At 37.0% G+C, this 15,757-nt stretch overlaps 1 protein-coding gene across 1 annotated transcript in view; it reads left to right on the plus strand.

The window, feature by feature from the left end:
- LOC149080485 (uncharacterized) overlaps positions 1-15,757 on the plus strand; it is a 137,165-nt gene that overhangs the window by 55,714 nt on the left and 65,694 nt on the right. Inside the window, exons 17-19 of the mRNA XM_089239586.1 lie at positions 11,652-11,910; positions 11,999-12,155; positions 12,362-12,625. Coding sequence (XP_089095712.1) covers positions 11,652-11,910; positions 11,999-12,155; positions 12,362-12,625 — 680 coding nt within the window. The remainder of the gene's footprint in view (positions 1-11,651; positions 11,911-11,998; positions 12,156-12,361; positions 12,626-15,757) is intronic.

Below are 15,757 nucleotides of genomic sequence, written 5' to 3' on the forward strand. Positions count from 1 at the left end.
AAGGCTTGAATTAGTTTCATCAGCAAAATTTATTACCTTGTTAGATTTATCCAAAGGATACTGGCAGATTCCATTGAGTCCCACAGCTCAAAGATTTGCCGCTTTTGTTACCAGTTTCGGAACGTACAGGCCACTACGCATGCCATTTGGTCTGAAAAATGCTCCATATTTCTTTAGTAAACTTATGGCAGAATTACTAAGAGAATACGAAAATTTCGCTGTACCATACCTCGATAATATAGCTATATTTTCTGAGTCATGGGAGACACACCTGAAACATGTCGAATTAGTGTTAGAACACTTGAAGGGAGCTAAATTAACACTAAAACCATCAAAATGTCGTTTCGCCCAAGATCATGTCAAATATTTGGGTCATATAGTTGGGCAAGGGTATAGGAAACCATGTGAAGCGAAAATAGAGGCCATTGAAAAGTTTCCTACTCCAGAAACCAAAACTGAAATCAGAGCTTTTTTAGGATTGGTAGGGTATTATAGTCATTACATTCCTATGTTTTCGGTATTGGCTGCACCGTTATCAGAAGCTTTAAAAGGGAAAGAAAAGAAAGGAGAAATCATCTGGACTCCTGAGTGTAATGCGAGTTTCACTTGTTTGAAAAACAAGTTAATTAGTCAACCAGTGCTATATGCACCAGATTTCTCTAAGCAATTTATTGTGCAGACTGATGCGTCAAATATGGGAATGGGTGTCATTTTAGCTCAAGAGGATAGTGCAGGAGAAGAACATCCTATCCTTTTTCTCAGGCAGAAAGAAACTACACTACTACTGAGAAGGAATGTCTGAGCATTGTTTTTGCTGTTAAACGTTTACACTATTATCTAGATGGTCAAAAATTCTTGATTATCACTGATCATAATCCTCTCGTGTGGTTACAGAAGAATTGTAGCACAAACCAGCGTCTGATGCGTTGGGCATTGTCACTCCAACAATATGACTTTCAGATACAGCACAGACCTGGTCGCAAAAATAGGAATGCTGATGTGCTAAGTCGTAATATTCCCGAATGACCTGCAATTTGTTGAATGTTTCGAAAATTTTATGTATGAATGCTTTAATTTTTCTTGTTATTTTTTGTGTTATATTATTCCATTATAATTGCAGAGTTTAATGAAGAATTGTGTTTTTTTTGTGTGTTGTTCAAAAATTATTTTGAATTCGGTTATATATAAAACCAGAAAATTCTACGGATCATATTATTTTTTTTATTTTTCAAATTTACTTTTCTGTGATTTAATTGCAATGTATCGCGAACAATGTTTTTTTTTTTTTAATTTTTTTGTGCCTCAATTTGCCTGACATGGTACTTCAGTGGTAATATACCCCTATATAAGTGTTAATATAATTTTATTGCAATCTTCTTATAAGCTTATTTGTGGTTAATTTAGATATTGAATTTCCATTGTGAAAATCCCAATGGAAATTTCTTTAAGGGGGGAGGAAGCTGTGACGTCCATCGAATCCTACCCCTTGAACTTATGTGGACTGCCCCGGCGGGTGCAGACAAAACATCTGCCGGTTGTAAACACCTGCTCCTGTAGAGGTAGTACGCCGTCGTCTAACAAGAGATAAGAACTTAGCCAGAGAGAGAGACGAACCGAGATAGTGAACGGATGTGCGACCAACGTGGTCGACACTAAAGTATTTTAACTAAAACGTAGAATGTACATATATTGTTATTTAAAATTAAAAATCATTTAATCAAGAATAATGATTTGTTATCTCATTGGCAAAAATGAGTTCACCACTACGCTACACACCCCAAGTCGTAAATCACAGAGATTACATGAACCACATTTTTTATTTCCTTCCCCATGTTAATGTTACTTGAATGGGGAAAAATTACGAAAAAGGTATTCTATAAATTTTGTTTGAAATTAAATTTTTTTTAGTCAGAGTGACTAAAAAAAATTTAATGTCACAAATTTCTTTGTGGCCCCCGTATCAGTAGCTGTGGCTTCCCTTTTGCAAGATTTTCATCCATGGCCCCCCTGGAATATCCTAGGGCTCCCCTGGGGCCATATGGCCCCCGGTTGAGAACCACTGCCCTAACTGATAGGGGGAGGGGCTAACAGGGCTCCTATCAAGAATGAATATTTGATTTGGCACACCCTCCCCAAATTTCCTTCCCCGAGCCGCTAATGCTACCATGGAAATACTGTGCTGTATACAGCGGCACCCTTTCTTGACCGATCTCACGGCACACTCCTTTAGGTAGGAATCGTGGCTGTACTCGGAACTGTTTGATTTCAAATTCAAATATCACTCCAAATGGAACCATGGCCCCAGAAGCGTACGCATCAAGGAAGGTACAAAGAGTGGGGGTCTCCAGGTGATCAGAAATAGATAATTGAAAAAAAATTCAAAATATTTAAGAGAATTTGTTGAAAAAAATCATTTTTGTGTGTGTGTGTGTGTGTGTGATATATAGAGAAAATACCCTTATATAAAAATACTTTAATTAAATTCTTTTATTTTAAAATGCTAATTTTCAAGGTTAGTATCGCAAGATTTTTCGGAAGATATTCTCTGTATCCTCCATATGGCGTCTTTCATCCAGCAGCAGAGTCCCCAAACAACAAACAAAACTTTTAAGTGCCCGTCTATAGTTAATTTACAATGTGTAAAACAAAAAATGATAACAGAATCGTCCCTGGCCCCCGGGCTGAAACTCTGTTAGCGAGCTGCCCCTTTCCAATATAGAGGCTTTTGCTATACATCAGTGGTTCTAAAAGTGCACGTTGTGGTTCCTAGGGGGGTGCCACTGTGCGTTTGCAACATTGATGCGTGCCTGTTCCATGCTCTAAATTTATTTTTTTCAGCACTTCTAGAAAGCAGAGGAGAAACGATGGTTAGAACCATGAGGGCATGGCCCCCCCAAAAGGGTGGGGCTGACAAGGCTCCAGCCCTGGGCCCGGGACGATTCTCATTTTTTTTTTGTTTTTTCACGCTATAATTTCATTATGAAGGGGCCCGTGAAAGTCAGGTCTGGGCAAAAGATCCCATTTTAGGGGCTGGGATCTTTTGCGCCCCCACAATTTCATGACCTCCACGCCTTGGAGGATCCATGCATGAGGGAGCCGTGGTTAGCAAACACTCGAGAACCACTTGATATTGTATAAATGGAACTATTGCTTACCTAGTTGCTTCAAATAAAAGGGGGTCCAAACACTCAGTGAACTTGCCTTGATGAGCAGTCTATAAGGTTACGTGCCCTGTGCAACCGTGCTCTGTGCGACCAAGGAAAAATCGTGCCCTGTGTGACCAAGATAAATATCGTCGTGCCCTGTCCGACCAAATCCTTTTCTATTGTTCATTTCCACGACAAGGGGCCATCCCTCATGTCGTGATGTTATAATTGATTGCTATTCTATCTTTTCAATCCATCTACTACAGAGATTATGTAACATTTAGTTTAGTATATGATGGAGGCAAAAAATGTTTTTTAGTTTATTTAAAATCGTTTTTACATTTTTTATACCGTTCAAATCGTATGAATTAATTTAGTTCATCGAGACGAAAACTTGAATATCCATCTTGAGAGTAACATTATACAGTAAGACCTCAGTATAACGTTGACCACGTTTAACGTCATCCCGCTTATAGCGTCAGTTTTTTGGTCCTGCTAGTACAATTTGTAAAAACTTTTATTCGTTATTATGTCACCCCGCTTATAAAGTCATTTTCATTCGGCTCCGAGGGGAAACGTTATACCGAAGTATGGCTGTAATATCAATTAAGATAGTAGTTTCCAACGGTGTGTCGCGTGTCACGTTAGGGTACTTAGAGATCGAAAGGGTTGCCCGCTAACTTCTTCAGATATTATTTTCATAACTTAGGGTTTTCGCACACCGAAAAGTTTCTGTGGAGAACACAATGTTTAAAATTCAGCCCATCACATCGTTTGACAAGCTGTTCTCGCACTAGACTCCAAAGACAGTTGCGGTAGTATAAAAACTTGATGAAAATGAGTAAAAAATTAGGTCGAAAATTTGTTATCCGTTATATTTAAAATATGATCATATTTGACGATTTCTAGTTCAGTGTTTCACAAACACTTTCGCTACAGGCCATTCGATAACATAACATAGGAAAAACTCACTCATTAGTCATTACAATTAACAGTCGTTACAGTTTTGTGAAAACTTAACTACTTAACAGTATATCAAACCAATAGTAAGATGTCCATTCAATTGAAATTATTCAATTTTTACCTATATGAGCGTCGTTATTGATTTTTGTTTTTTTTAATTTCAAAGAAAAATAACAGAAAAAAGTTCTAATTTGAAAAAGGAAACCCTCCATTCCTACATTTCAATTTTGTGGAAGCTCGTGAAAATGCCAAGCACGTTCACAGAGTGCCAAGTGAATTGACCTGACTGAATTGGCTGTATTTTAAACGCTCGTATCATCTAGTGCAGTGATTCCTAACGTGGGCGTTAACGCCCCCTTGGGGGCGATGGAATGTTTCTGGGGGCGGTAGAAGCTACGGGTACAACATAGGATCCTACGGGTTAGATTGCGTTGGGGGCGATGGGAGAGAAAAGGTTGGGAAACTTTGATCTAGTGCAAAATAGAAGTTTTTGTTAGATTCATAAAAAGTGACCAAATGTCCCGTTTTCAGGGACTACCGGTTTATAACTAATCGATTGGTTAGAGCATCAACCATTCGGTGAGTATGAAAAAAAAAATTGTCGTTCTTGGAATCGGCAATAAATTGTAGGTCCTGGTCTAATTAGCCCTCGTGTGTAGAAAATGACAGTGGTTCGACAAAAATGATCAAATGACATTTTGAGCTTCTACAAATCACTGTAGAAAAAAATTATTTCAGGAGAAAAAAATCATTCATCATGGCGTGGTGATAATATTTCGTTAGAAAAATATGGAAAATTAGAATTTTATAAAGAAAATACGGGACACTGAAGATGTTGGCAAAACTACCAACTATTTTAAAATTTCTGAAAAATTAACGAGGGTTGAGCAATGACGGGATAATAGAAATCGCAGCGAATTGAACTCTAATTAACCGAAAAAATTTTCAATATGGAAAATACACGAGATGAGAATTTAGTAATTATCAAAATATTTTATAAATTATGAAAATTACCTTCATTCACAATTTCAGTAAAAATTTTAAATTCAAATTAGCATTGTTGAAATATGTAGGAAAATTGTATAAAAAGAAAGTCGGAACGGCCAAATTTACGTGAAAGTACGAGAATGTCCCGTAAAATAAGGGACACGTGGTTACCCTTCTGATAATATGGTATAAATTAGTGTAAAGTTGAAAAACGCGATTTATACTTTTAATATTTCCATGCTTGTCATGTAGCCTTCTACACACTTATTACAATAAAATTATTTTTCAATTATGCTGATATATGTGGGATGACTATACGTCCTGTATTTCTCGGAACATCCCCGTATTTTCACGTAATTTTTACCATCCCGACTCTTTGGAAAATGTTCGGTTTTTTTCCACGGATTTTCAATCAAGCCAACTTGAACTTTTATTCATTGAAATCGAGTAATTAAAACTATCTTCCTAACACATAAACTATAATACGATAGTTACGACTATAAATAAGACTATTCATCTTGCCATATGGCCCGTGATACACATGTTAGAAAGGTGCACGAAAATGGCATGCTTTCGTGCTATTTAGTAACGTGTATCACGGGCCTATTTGCCTGTGGTTTTTCTTGAAGAATTGATTTCAATTCCACTGTCTTTTACTGATAAATGCACTGTCTTGAAATCTATGACAATAATAAAATATGATTTCATATGGAACCTATAAAAATTGTGGAACTTTTCCAGCAGTGAAATTCAGAATTTTTAAGTGAAAAATTTTCATTTTATCTCGAATGCAATTTAAACTCAGCAGAGAACTAGTTACGCCACTTCTCGGCTAATAGAGATGGATTCAAACAATCAGGAATAATGCTTGCACATAATCAAGAGTTGAAATAGATTCTTTTACATGTAAATTTGCGGATGCGTCCACGAAAGCCTACCCGAATTTCTTTTAATTTTTTACTTTTCTTCATGAAGTTGAGGAATCAAACTACGCTAAATTATTGACGTAGCTCAAGGAATTCAAGCATTCACACGCCTTCCCCCGTATTTCCAGCCATGTTGGCATTCCAGTCAGAGTCGACATAATTGAAGTTATTTGTCGTATAAATGAAAAATTTTAATATTAAAATGTACAGGGAAGAATTGTAATCAGTGTTATCAGAGAAAATAATTTTCAAGAGTAATTTCACTCCTCTCCAAAATTTTAAGGGATAATTTTGTGTCGAGAGGAATATTTTTTTATTAAAATAAAAAATAAATTAGATATGACTACCTTCCCCCCCATTTATTATTAGCATTTTATAACAATTTTACATCAATTGGATTTTTCTTCTTTATTCAGGAATGCCCCTCATCATTGGGAGAATTATATAATTTATGTCAGAATATATTGCCATATGTTCATATTTTATAATTTATCCCGCAAAATTATTTCTTTCAGTATTTTAACAATAAATTAGTTGACATATCAGCTTAAAAAATAGTGCACTAAAAATTTAAAAATAATTTTAGCCAGCTTTTCGGGTAAAATACCCCACTATGCGCCGTATAAATGTGAAAATCCCATAAAGGAGATATTCAAGAAGCTCGTATAAACGGTATCTACTGTATTCCTGTAGTTTCATCTATGTTGGTGATATGGGGGAAGTTTAAATGCAAAGGAAGAAAGAAATCTAATCGAAAGATTACTCTATTCACCAAGATATCACAAAAGAAAGGATTTGTCTAAGTAAAGAATGGAGAAGGATTTGGTCGATCAAGGCACGATGATATCCATCTTGGCCGCTCACGGCACGGGTCGCACAGGGCACGACACCGTCTATAAAGCAGCGGATCTTAACCTTTATCTACTCGCGGAATCCTTTTTCTTATATAATTTCTATGGCGGAGCTCCGTAGGCTCCTCTTTTTTATTTATTCATCAAATTTGTAAAATACTTTTACCCTGAGGTAAAAGGGTACCTGCATAGACAGAATCGGAAAAAAGAGGATGTGGGCTCCAGAAATAGCCATCGTAGATGCCTGAAGCTATACAAATAACCACTAGATACGTAGAGCAACCCGACAGAACAAGACGTATAGGGCGAAGAAAAAAAATATTTTTTTATTTTTTGTTTTTTACGAAAATAATCAGCAAGAGAGAGGTTTTTCTTTACTGCAAAGCACTGAGGTTGCTCAAGCAGCAGCAGCAGCAGCAGCAACCCACCGTTATGACGCCACACCAAAACGCATGCATCTGGATACCCTCCATCTCTTAAGCAAAACAGGGAATCCTTGACACAAGCAAAAATTGTGGGAGTGTGGGAGCACTACAGTATAATGTTTGTTGTATCGACGCCTAAAGGATCTGTCAATTGTGATGTCAACGGAGACTCCAGCAAGAGTCAAGACGCATAGAGAGGAAACAGGCAGTTTTTCCTTTCAATTTTTTTTTTCGTGTTCGATATTTGCGAAAAAAAATCTGAAATCTATACAGGAGATTTTTATTTCTGAATCAATTCTGTGAGTGCTTTGACCCATTCTAAAAAAAAAGTGTGGGTGCACGCCACTGTGTTTTCACTTATAATTTATTTTCTATTTCTGCAAATTTAAAATACGTCTCTTAAATTTAACCCTTTAAGCGGTATTGACGAGATAACTCACCTCGTTAAAAGTTTGCAACAATCCGCTTTTAAGGTATCATAGACAACACAACTTGTCGAATCAGCATTATGCTCCGGACTGTCGAGTCACGAACATCCTCTCGCGCCGTCCACGCACTTGGCGACTGTTGGCCAGTCTTTGGTGAGCCGCCGCAAGTTGTTATTTTAGTATTGACAAGCCCAGGTATTTTCCAAAGTCGATTATTCAAAGGAAAACTTTTCATTCTACCACCTACTAGTTTGCACCTGCTGAAAATCGGAAGAAGTATACTTCCTTAAAAAAATATATGATATTTTGAAGGGGTTTACCACTTGAATGGTTAAAATTTGTGGTTATCAAAAGAAAAATTGTGTTTTTGATAGAATTTTCAAATGGTTTCAAAGTCAGTGTCCAAATCACCAACTTTGAACGTCAAAAGACTTATTGGGGTTGTCTCAAATCTTAGGAAGCTGAGCGTCGTGAGGTGAATTCCGTGCTACCAGAAGCACGTAGAAGCACATCCTGTACCCAATGGTATGATCTGAGGTGAAAAAATGATTGGAAATTCGTTGTAAATACTGATCATCCGGGTGGTACTGAGGCTTCAGTTCAGTTTATCAAAAACGGCAGAGAAAAGCTGCCATTGCAGTAATAGGAGCCAGAACCTGGACATTCAGGCTACTTGGGTTCTCCTACCAATACACTTTGCAAGTCAAACCACATATCAATAATTCTGGGTAGTACAATGCAACGCACCATTCTCTACATACACCCTTGTTTATCGCATATATTGGACGCAGTCCATCACCACCTAGAGATAGAAGGCCTCTGCAGTGTGTTTGCCATAAACGTCATTCAGACTACCTAGCAAGTTTGGCACGTTTTGAAACACAGCATCCTACTTCGTTTCTTCTTATTTTGGCGTAGAATATACCTGATTGACTCACAAATACCGCGTAGTGATTGGATGTGGGGCATAGAAATCGCCAATTCTGAGCCCGATCATTTCTTTTCCTCGCAACGATGATACTGGCACGAGCAGGGAATTTTTTTCCCTGAATATTCTGAGGGAAAATGGACTACTTACTTGACGTCACAAGCAGAGTGCGAAGGCCTTGCGCAGTCCCCCATTTACCAATATTTTATGTAATGCAGCCTCTAATTTCAGTAACTTACTTTGTAATCAGTGACTACATATTTGAATGTTCTCTTAAAATGGATTTTGGTATCTTTGCTACATTTGTCACCGAGTGCGATATAAGAATCACATTCAGTGCAGAGTCACAGTCGGATGATTTGACATCCATATTTGTTGTGGCCATATTTTTTTCAGCTCGTTGGGCATTTTGCCTGTTGTGGTCTTTGCATTTGTGGTCGTTACGCCCACACAGTGGCCTTTAAGACGTCTGCCTTTAATCCCACAACATCGGCGTAGTCGTGTAGAGTGGTATCGTAGCCGATCATAATGGCTGCCAGCAGACTGGCATCGCATAGTGTTCGACGATAAATCCCGCTTCAATCTTGGAGTAGATGACCATCGGACCCGTGTGGGGGGCCAGGGCCAGCGGCCCCAATCAGTCTTTGTAGACTCTACTCCTGGTGTGATGGTGTGGGGTGCTATCTCTTACGACAGCAGGTCACGTCTAGTCATCCTGTGCACAACTTTAACAGCTTAATGATATGCTGATGGCATCCAGCGGCCTATTGCGTTACACTTCATGGCACGTCATATTGGGGCAATTTTCCAACAAGATAATGCCAGGCCCCATACGGCTCACAAATCTCTGGACTGCCACTGTTCTATTGATACTTTTCCTTAACCAGCAAGGTCACCGGACCTTTCGCCAATCAAACATATATGGGATATGGTAGGCCTCCAGACTCGGGCACCCCAAAATGCCGTAGATTTGGAGCAGCAGTTGATGTATGCCTGGTAGAATTCCATTGCAAGACGAGATTTTAGGAATCTTCATCACTCCATACATCCATACATCCTACGGCTTTGAATTTTTAATTTTTTCATTATCTGTGTATGAGCTTTACACATATTTAATTTCAGTGAAGACAGTGACTTTCTTCAAGGTGCTTCGTTTTTTTTACAAAAGAGGATGATTATCCAATTCTCGCGTAACTCTACAGACACTATTACCTATGATGCAATGCTTTCCTCGAGGTCGTTAAATACCCCGGTTGCGATTTCTGTAACTGTCTGCCGTTATTCAGACTTCCGATCCCTACTGAGCTGAACTGCTAGCGATCTCTTTTAAATTTCGAAATCATGAATTTCAATGCGTTAACTGAAAGCGAACCTTTGTTCAAGTTTTGACGGGTTATGAATTTACAAATAACAGATAAAATTGAGCAGAATTGACAATTAGAATGCCTGACTGATGTTTCCCCTTTTTTATTACAGAGTTACTAGAAATGCGTGTAATATTCCTTCATATATATAGACTACTCTGCTTTTATAAGCCGAATTCGGCACTGATGGAATTGAAATGCATTAAATAGTTCATTTCGACTTGAGCACATTAATTAAGCATTGATAAAAAATTATGTTCAATTATCACTATTATTCTACTCGTGATACTTTACTTAGGAGGATGGGCAGTAGAAACTATAAATTCAAAATGGGATCCTACGGCTTGTCTTAACAATAGGCGCGCTACGAACATTTTACTTCTGAGAAAACGGGCGAAATAATGATAAGATAAATAATTTTGCAAGATTCTATCTATGTACGAACTTCTCCTGCGCCAGTCCGAATGCCAATTCGACGTCCTTGTCACTGTTGCCTATTAGACTAATATGACTAATCTTTTCTACTTGGTCATGCACAGGTGGTCAAACCTAACCTACACATGGGACCACAACACAAAAACAGTAAAACAATCTAGAAATAAAATTTTTTCATTAACACCTTAACGATCACGGACAAGATATTTCGTCCAAGCGCAAATGGAAGAAATTTATTCCTGCTCTTTCTGGGTTTCTTACCTCTGTTCTCATCATCACGAAGCTTCATTGTACCCCTATGAACGGAAGTTATTTTTTCCTTCTCGTTCTTTTTATACTCCTGTTTAGTGATTCCTCCCCCACATGTAATGTATCTTTCTACTAAGAGAGAAAGAGAAGATGTAAGGGAGAGTATGTGTGAGAAAGAAAGGGAGGGGAAGAGAAATCTATACTGTACTCTCTTATCTACTGCACAGTGTTTTCTCCCCTTCTACGTTCCCTTTTTTTCTTTTCTCTCTTCCTCTATTTCTTTCTCTCCCCTTCTTCCTCCTTTTTCTATTCTGCGAACAAAGAAACCAGTTTTTTAGAATAATCGCCGATACTTCAAAATGAGATCATCCAAATTTGTTGCCTGTTAAAAGCCTGTACGTGAAGGGGTTAATATGCATCGACGATACTTCATCATTCATTTACCCTTTCATAACCAGATAGCAAAAACTGGTGGGGTTGTTTTTTCTTGCAGTATGTTTCTTTTTTCAACCTTGTGAGTTGAGCCCTTAATTCAAGAATTGTGTCTGTTTTATTGTTGAAGTCAGAGCTGAACTCCCTGAGGTGTTAAAAAACGAATATGTACAGCGAGGGAAAGAAACCCGCACCTTTGTGCTTACTTTAACCCTTTGCGATTCTATGTACAGGTGGAATTGACATCAACAAAAAATGGTATTTCATGGATATAACGGCCCCTTACGATAACAGGAAGGCTCCTATATGTTTTTACATAGCTTGCAAGTACGTTAGCTTATAAAAATAAAAGCCTACATCTAGGGTTGTTCCTGCAATCGTGATTGCGGGGGTTGGGCGGGTGTAACCATTTTGTATGCATTTTTTCGAAGCTTTTGGAAAAGGTTTGCCTGATTAAAAATACATTTAGAATGCTTTTGATTCTGTTTTGTTTTAATAATAAACATTAATTTTGCAGCACGCAATTGTACGAAGTAGATGCGAACGACAACGAAAAGCAAATCACTCAAGAAATGGAGCGTAAGATTGATCACTGTATTAATGCACTTGAACGGCCACTGGGTATCCAGATATGTGGAAAAGTGGAAATGCCCAAACCATTTATTGGCAGAACATTCCCATACGCTCGTGGTATCGGAAACTTGGAATTTTTCATCAAGAAAACTGACAAATCTATGAAAGCCTTTGTAGCTCTCTTAGATATACCTGCCCATAAAGTAAGTACAATAGGTGATTCTTCATACAATTCGCAAACCCGTAAGTGCGTTAGCGCTTCTACAATAACCTCATTGTTTATATTTTCAGAGTGAGATTATGATTTATAGATTGCTGGTTGATACACCAGATTCTTCAATAAACAGAAAATTTCAAGCAAATATTCAGTTCAAGCACTCGCTACTCTCTGGAGAACAAGAGTTTAATTTAGATCTGCAAAGTCCTTTCAAAAGTTTTTCTGCTAATGGTATGTTTTTTTACAAATAAATTGAATTCAAAATTAAGTTACCTGCAACAACTTGATGCATTTGAGCTCTTTTGAATTGAGCCTTCATATTTTCGATTCTTCATCTCAAATAGTCAATCTTTCAATGTAACTGCGCATTTGTTAAATGTAGCGGATTAAAGGGGGAAAAATATGGTTTTATTTAATGGTGTTGTATTTTTATTTAGGTTCGTATTTATTGCAACGTAATTTGGTTCAGGGTTCTTTTGGCGTTGCGGTCGAAAAGTCCAAGCGATACTCTATGAAAGCAATCATGGAAATGAGCTCCTCTGGAACAGAAAAAATGTTTAAACCAACTTTGCAATGGATAACTCCGAGCGCTGAGCCTCTTACATTAGTTGGGTCAATCATATACACAAAGACACGCAAAGAACAAGTTAAGATTGATTTGAAATCAAGTAGACCGGGAGAGAAACCAATAATATTAACAGGTAAAATTATTTGAAACTGTTTTGAAAATATTTAGCAATTATTTGATGAATACTTGTACTTAAAATGTTTTTAATACGCATTTTTTTTTTATAATAGTATTATTTATAACTACGAACATTTTCCAAGTTGATGAAAGTAAACGCCCACAATCTCAAACTAGATCATTCTTTACGAAGGTTTTTTATAACAGCTAGCTGATGCGAAGATATACTTTAATCGAACCCACGTCCTTTCACTTTCCGGGTGAACGCACTAGACTTATGAAATGCGTATAACCGTCTTCGTTTAAATTGGTGGCTCGTAGCGCGTCGTTACTCTCTTCCTTTTCCTTTAACTTACCCGATTATTAACTTCCTTACCGCCGTCTTATTGTCAAAAATGTATTTTCTTTTTATGATTACCTGCGCTAGTATAATTGTAGGCCTACTTATTATGAGTCGTCTATGCAAATGTGTAAGAAAGTTTCAACACTGTAACGTGAATTGACTAACGAAATAAATAGAAAACTTATTCAAAAACTTTTTTCATTTAAACTGCACTCCATACTGGTGGCACACTATGCATTCATGATAAGAAAATAAATCAATAACTACCAAACTTTCAATCCATCTCTCAAATGAGTATACGTTACAGATTAATTGTGAATATAATACACAGCCACTTCTCTTCCAAATATTTTAATTAAAATACAACGGTACTTAAAAACAATAACATGATAAGTTGCAGTTGTGGTTTTTCCTTTATCGATTCCCATAAAAATATTAATTTTTTTTCTTCAAAGGAATAAATAATAGAATAATAGGCACATCTGCCGTTTTTTGAATAATATATATTGCTTTATTGAATTTGTAACAACATAATATAGATTGCCTTTTAGTTACCAAAACTCACCAGAGCATATTTTTTATAGTTTTAGTGCTAAAGAAGATACTGCAATGCTAGTTCATTTGATGATTTTTGTTTCACCACGGTCATTTTCTGCACACGAGGGCTAATTAGACAGGGACCCGCAGTTTATTACTGAATCGGAACTTAAGCGTTCGACATATTTTTTTTTGTTTCGGTGACTAAAATTACCCCTCAGTGGAGACTTCTTGCGGTAGCAATGTGTTTTGAGCTCATTTCATTGCCATTTCTGTTGTATCTTTGCGTCAGGAAAGATTCTAACGAGGACGAATCTGGTATCGAACTTGTGACACAATGCAATTTGGAGAGCTAAACTACATCAAATTGTGAGACATATGATATCATTCTTATTTGTTGCAAATGACTACCATTTGTGTTCGGACAGTATTGAACTTATCCCATTGTATTTGAGAAAGACCTTTCAGTATGTCTGCTCTCATGACCCAATATTTTTCAGTCGTGCTTGTTTTTAGACGTGTATAGCTCGTGGTTTGTCCCAGTAAATTCTCCCTTCCAGTTACCTCAACGAAAAACATAATTACTCACCCAGATGCGATGAGCGCAAGGGGTCAAGGTTTCTTTGATATCTTTCAGTAACAGCGTTGCAACTCACTGAGTGTATAGGAATGCGCCCCACGATGTTCAAAATTTCTATTTCTACGTATCGGAGACGATGGAATTCCAGTTACGTACCACCTGGGAACATACATTGATCGTTACTGAATGAAGAAGTACTTCATGTCTTCTTTGGGGATTCTCACCTGCCCAAATATGAGAGCTTTTGATGTATTATGACAAGAGAAACCAGGTCTCATACTAGAACTACACATTCTTTAAGACAAAAGCAAAATCTCTCATGATATTTAGGTAAACGTACTAGCAAGTAGTGATACAGAAGACTCTGATCACGTGCTCACGCAAAAGACACGACAGAACGACACGACTTGGCGAGATAACGCGGCGAAAAACATGTTGTTGGCGACGTGCAGGGTAAGGAGACCGGTTCTTACCAACGCCGCTTGGGCTTGAAAGGTGCTTAATGTAGCTTTGGTTCTTACCGAGACCTGCTTCAGTAGAGATGAACAAAACGGTTCTTTTCCGTGTGCGGCTCTGAACCGCTCACTCACTAAAATGATCAACCAAAGCTCTTTCACGGCTTTTCCGCCCTTTTGAAGAGTTGACCAAAACAAAAACGCCATCTTTTTTTTTATTTGAACAAACAGCACAATGGACAAAACAGACATAAAAAATATAAACGAACACTTTTCGACCCAAACGGATATAAATAACCTACCGTGGGTCGTATTGATAAATTACATAGAGAATTTCTGGGCAACATACAAAGGTATATTTTAAAACAATTGCTGCAGGAAAGTCACACCAAATATTTTGCTTTAAAATGTTATACTATAGTCTGTGTTAAAATACAGATATATTTTCCTATGACAAACATATAAACAAATTTTACTCCTTAAAATTTACAATTCTATTAATCATCAAATGAAATGAACCGCTCAATATCTGCTATTTCCAGTATACGATCTTTTATAGCCTTTTTAAACATATAAAATGATTGCTTCTGTCTAATAACGTCATCAAATTCTCTACATATTCTTGGAGCAAGAAAACATTGATTTTTCAAAATTGATTTTTTAGGTAATGGTACAGATATAAATACTGTGATCTCATAGTGCTTCTTTGTATATTTACTCTGGAATACCAATCAGGATTCTTATACATGAATAGTAAAACTTTATACAGATAAAGTTGACGTATATTAAATTGGATTAATGATACTCTATTGTGTGAAGAACTGTTGGTTAGTAGAACGTCACGTCGAAAACTATCATAAAGATTATCAATCTATCTATCTATCTGAATTTTTATATGTTCCCCCAAACTTGTAGTCCATATAAAATATGTGGGAACACCTATGCAAAAAACACTTTCAAACTTTGGTATGAGATGATAGCCTTTAATTTATACGTCATTGCTGTAATTGCTCGGAATTTATTGACAATTTCATCAGTATGATCTTTCCATTTTAGATTAGCCGAATATTATTATCTTGGAATATTAATTCCAAGATATTTATAATGCCGTACTCTTTCAATGTATGAACAGTTACATATAGTATTTGAAGGAAAGTCGTTACACTCATGAAATTTCATAAAATCTGTCTGTATGTCTGTACGCTTGAGTTAGTTAAATTAAAAAGAACCCAT

The sequence above is a fragment of the Pholcus phalangioides genome, unplaced genomic scaffold (genome assembly GCF_987345545.1).
Source record: "Pholcus phalangioides strain wild (caught in Gottingen) unplaced genomic scaffold, Ppha-v1.0 ptg000011l_1, whole genome shotgun sequence".
Classification (NCBI taxonomy): Eukaryota; Metazoa; Arthropoda; class Arachnida; order Araneae; family Pholcidae; genus Pholcus; species Pholcus phalangioides.